A 5,000-nucleotide genomic window follows, 5' to 3' on the forward strand; every position below is an offset into this window, starting at 1 on the left:
GGCTGGCATGGAACACCGAATCCCAGAAAGACAAACCTAAATGTGAAGCTCCACCTACCCCTGAGCACAAACCCCACCCACCACAAAATGGAGCTTCACAAAGTGCTCAGCAGGTGGTGCTCATGAATGGAGGAGCTCACTGGGATCCACAGCAAGCTCAAGAGGACGAGTCAAAACCTGAGGGGCTCACACCTCCTCTAAACCACACCCCCTCTCAGGCAGAAACAGCAGTGGGCGGAGCAGTAGAGGGCAGAAAGAGGAAGTCTCAAGCTCCTCAGCAGTGTCCTGTCTGCCAGAAGATCATCCACGGAGCAGGAAAACTTCCACGTCACATGAGGACACACACAGGCGAGAAACCTTTCCAGTGCATGACCTGTGGTGTGCGCTTCACGCGGTACAACCTTTCACTTTTCTCTTCACATTAAATTACATTAGCGTTTAGTTTAACTATGTGGTAGCTAGCTAGCCACATGTTAGATAATAGATCAGTTATATATTAGCATATTAGCTAGTGCTACAAAAATGACAATGAAACATAAAAAGGTGTTTTTAATTAGAACTAATCATGTACGTTTTAGCTAAACACCAATTAGTTAACACTAAAATAAGTGTTCTGCTCCAAAATGATCCAAAATGCAGTTGTGTTACTTGTCTTTATCCTGCCTAAGTTCTCCCACATCATCCCACTGCTGCTCCTCCACTGGCTTCCTGTAGCTGCATCAGATTTAAAACACTGACCCTTGCCTACAAAGCCAAGAATGGACCAGCACCATCTGACCTCAAAGCTCTTATTACTCCTCACACTGACCCTCACTCCCTCAGGTCCACTAGCACTGCTCCACTGGTCCACCATCTCTCAGGGTCAGAGGTAGGTCTACATCTAGACTCTTCTCTGTTCTGGCACCGAGGTGGTGGAATGAACTTCCCCTAGATGTCCGAACAGCCGAGTCACTGACCGTCTTCAAACGACAACTGAAGACCTACTTCTTTCTGAAACACTTAAACTAGCTCTTATCTTTCCCTGTTTTATGTATTGTTATATGTTGTATCTACTTATTAAAACAAACAAACAAACAAAACAACACAGTTTTTAGGCTGATGGTATCCTGTGACCTACTGAAGCAGTGGTAATGTATTCATTGAAAGAAACTTAAAGCACTTTTGTACATCTCTCTGGATAAGAGAATCTGTCACATGCCAGAAATGTAAATGTAAACGTATTTGAGATGGAGCATCTAACAGGACCATGTACTAGTAAAAGAAAAAATATGACTTCAGAACAAATGCTAGAACTTTGTCTGATTTGGATCTGGTTATCGACAGAAAGAGCTGTTCCAGATGTGAAGAAGTAATTAGCAGACTAGCAGATGGTAGGCGTGAAGCCATGGCCTTCAGGACAGAGCTGTTAGAGCAGGTGGGATGTATCTGACTCCACACCTGTGTGTGTTGTGTTTCCTCCACAGAAACGATAAGTTGAAGATCCACATGCGGAAACACACAGGCGAACGTCCGTATTCCTGCCCCAGCTGCCCCGCCCGCTTTCTGCACTCCTATGACCTGAAGAACCACCTGTCCCTGCACAGCGGGGTGCGGCCCTACGAGTGCCCCCTCTGCCACAAAGCCTTCGCCCGTGAGGACCACCTGCAGCGCCATCGCAAGGGCCTCGCCTGCCTTGAGCTTCGCCCACGTCTGGAGCTCCGCCCACGCCATGCTCGCCACGCTGCTTCTCCGCACTCTCCTTCATCGCCAGCGTCGTTATCTCCGACATCCTCATCATCTACTGCACCACACATCCTGTTCCGTCAGGAAGCAGATAACCTGGCCACTCCCTCACACGGGCCATTGATCTCAGGAGGAATAACGTATCCCAGAATCCTCCATTGGAGGGTAATGGAAGAGACGGGGGGTACAGGATGGAGGGAGGATGAGGAAGAGTCTTAGTGTGTGTGTGTGTGTGTGTGTGTGTGTGTGTGTGTGTGAGAGAGAGAGAGAGAGAGAGACTGTACCGCTAATTCCAGACCAACTTAATGTAAAAAACAACCAGAAGTCTTAACATAAGGAATCTGAACGGAGAAACGGGTTCTTTTTTTTCTTTCCTCTCGTATTGTCTTTCTAAAAAGTGCTTTTGTTTTCATGTGTAACGCTGGAACGTCAGGGCTTTGATCTTTGCACGTTGTTCTCAACTTTAATCTTTAATTACAGAAATGAATAATAAATGATAGATTTATGTTGTTAATATATTCAGGGTGATGAAATCGAAAATTAAATAATACTGTGAGTTTAGGGTATAAATATTGTGTGTGTGTGTGAATTTTAAATAGTGCTGTTTAAGTCCAAGATTCTGTTTAAATGGTAGAGAGAGTGGTTTATCAGTGACGCCTGGTGGTGTGAAACAGAACTGCACTTCTTCACTCCACTGCTGTTTATAACACACCCGCATCTCGTCCACTGCCCTGACTCCTCACAAGGGTTTTTCTTGTATCGCCACCTGAGCATGCATATGAGAAAACACACACACACACACACACACACAGAAAACATTGCATTTATCTAAATTTTGTTCATTTTACGTTGGCTTGACAGAACCAACATTCTCTTCTTCTTCTACCTGCAAATTTCCTCAGTCCTCATGGGTTGCAGTCTAAGATCCTTTACAGGAATAGTGTGCTTTTTGGAAAGACTGGAAATATCTTTGCCATGTAGTGATGCTCCAGACTGAGTTTGTTTTCTCGGCAGAGGAACACTTTGAAAGGGTTTTCTTGCGAGTGTTTTCAGCTTTCACAGGATTCAGCCCTTTCTTCATTCAGCTAGACTAAAGACTATTAAAACTGCTCCACCTCCTGAAACCCTAGCAACCACCTGGGACCCCATAACAGCCACCTAGCAAGACCCTAGCAACAAGCTGGCATAGCATAGCAACCCCCTAGCAACACTTTTGCAAACAAAATGGTTAGCATTGCAGTAACCTAGCAGCATACTAGCAAACAACTGGAACATAACAGTCAGCACTTAGCGTGTTGCGATATAACATTTTAATGCTTTAATATTTAAAGCCTTGAGCTTTTTAACCTTTACATGCTTCATTGTTCAGATCGACACACCCTAGCAACCAACTGGGCTAGTATCACATAACCTTTAAACATATGTAACCTTTACTTCTTTTACACTTTTAGACTTTATCTTTACATTCTCAACGTAACTTAGCATGTAAAGCGAAAACCTAATATTTTAGAGATTTGAAATCAAGGACAACAAACCATTGGAATGTTGTTTCAGACTTGTAGCATGTTTAGCAGGGTCAGTGTTAAAGCTCAACTAGCCTTCTGGTTATTTTTACAAATGTTTATTCCTCTGTAACTTGCTAACTTTCTAGATTACCACCTGACACTTTAACACTATGACACCTATAAGAAGTAACCTAGCTGATGTGATTCCACATCTAAAGTTCAGTATTTTACACAATTTATTGACATTATCTTGCTAATTGTATGAGAACTGGCTTAGTCAGTGTGCTAATTAGCGTTGTTCACTAAAAGGAATATTACTACTCAGCATGATAATAGTCAAATAAACTAGCCTGTTGAGTGCTGGTGAGAATGCTAGCAGAATAGAATAATAATGACAAATTATTTAAAATGAGGTTTTGTTTGACCAGTGACAAAAAGTGATAAAAGAACAAAGTAATAAAGTAATGGAGTGGCCATTAAAACAGCCAAAGGGAAAGGGATTTAACCTGCTAGCATGCATTCCAGCTAACATGCTAATTACCTGAAGATACTTTAGCAAAATGGATGAGGGGAAAGTGTGAGAGGGGCAGTGTTAAAAACAGGACTGGTAGTGGACCCAATTCCTGAAGTTCACAATGAGTTTAGTGCTTTATCAGGACCATCTCTGTACTCTCTTGTTGTTGTTGTTGTTATTGATAATAATAACAACAGGAAGTTCATGTTACTTTCTGTGTCGATTCATGTAAACTTTAGAACTGTCTGTGGGTTTATTTATTAGTTTAATATTTAATATTTGTTGTTCAAACACACACACACACACTGTTCTCTGTGTCTCTGTGGTCTCTGTCAGGTGAAGTGAGGAGGGAAGTGACTTAGTCCAGCAGGAGGGTCGCTGTCTCACACACTAGCATTCATGTCGAAGATTTATCCATCATGTCTCCACACTGCACTGACTTTCACTTCCTGCGGCAGAGTTTATGTTGTACTGTGGTCAGGGAACTGCTGATGGAAGGACTCGCTCTTCTGTATGCCACTGATCTTTACAGTCAGCACACCTCCCACCATTTTAGCCTTTCACTGAGTTTTCCTTCCTCCTACAGTTCCAGAAGGTTTGGTTTCTCAGATGATTCCTGAGCTCATGGCTCTGAGTCCTGTTAATGCTGGAGGTCCAGTCTGAGCGCTTTCTTACTTTACTGATTTGTTTTTTATTTAAATCTTAATGAAATGAATTGAATACCTGAATGAGTTGTGTGTTTAAAGAAGGGTTATAGAGCTGTGAGTAAAACTGCCTTCAATTTCTCAGGAATTCTATAAAGCAATGCACTGAAAGCAGGATGTAAATGAATATGCAAATGAGCGGGGACATGATGTCCTGGGTATTTTTGTGGAATACAGATGATGCTATAATGTTGGAAAGTTCTAAATAAATGAGTAGAGATTTTATATTATATATTATAAAGTTAGAGTTTATTACAGAAGCAGTTCATTAGGGAATAAACATATCACTGTTAATGAGGAAAATCATTCCATTCTCTGGTGTAAACACAGGGTTAATAAACACCAACTACATCACTGGGTGGAGTTTTCATGAACTGATGTGAAGGATTCTGATTTATTTACATTCAATCTGAGCAGATCAGAGTGGAGCATCTTTTGTAGAAACACTCACACACACACACACACACACACACACGATCACTCACTTACACACACACACTCACACACACACACATTCACTCACACACACACACGCTCACTCACTCACACACACTC

General features: G+C 42.1%; 1 protein-coding gene across 5 annotated transcripts in view; it reads left to right on the forward strand.

The window, feature by feature from the left end:
* Nucleotides 1-4,795, forward strand: part of zbtb7b (zinc finger and BTB domain containing 7B) — a 37,719-nt gene extending 32,924 nt beyond the window's left edge. For 3 of the 5 annotated variants that reach the window (XM_058398797.1, XM_058398807.1, XM_058398769.1), the window contains exons 2-3: nt 1-394; nt 1,464-4,795. The exon at nt 1-394 is cut by the window's left edge and continues 577 nt beyond it. In XM_058398797.1, the coding sequence (XP_058254780.1) occupies nt 1-394; nt 1,464-1,941 (872 nt within the window). In that variant the 3' untranslated portion in view covers nt 1,942-4,795. The remainder of the gene's footprint in view (nt 395-1,463) is intronic. The other 2 variants (XM_058398777.1, XM_058398788.1) reach the window with 1 other exon arrangement.
* The last annotated feature ends 205 nt before the right edge of the window (nt 4,796-5,000 follow it).

Source organism: Hemibagrus wyckioides, linkage group LG01, assembly GCF_019097595.1.
Source record: "Hemibagrus wyckioides isolate EC202008001 linkage group LG01, SWU_Hwy_1.0, whole genome shotgun sequence".
NCBI lineage: Eukaryota > Metazoa > Chordata > Actinopteri > Siluriformes > Bagridae > Hemibagrus > Hemibagrus wyckioides.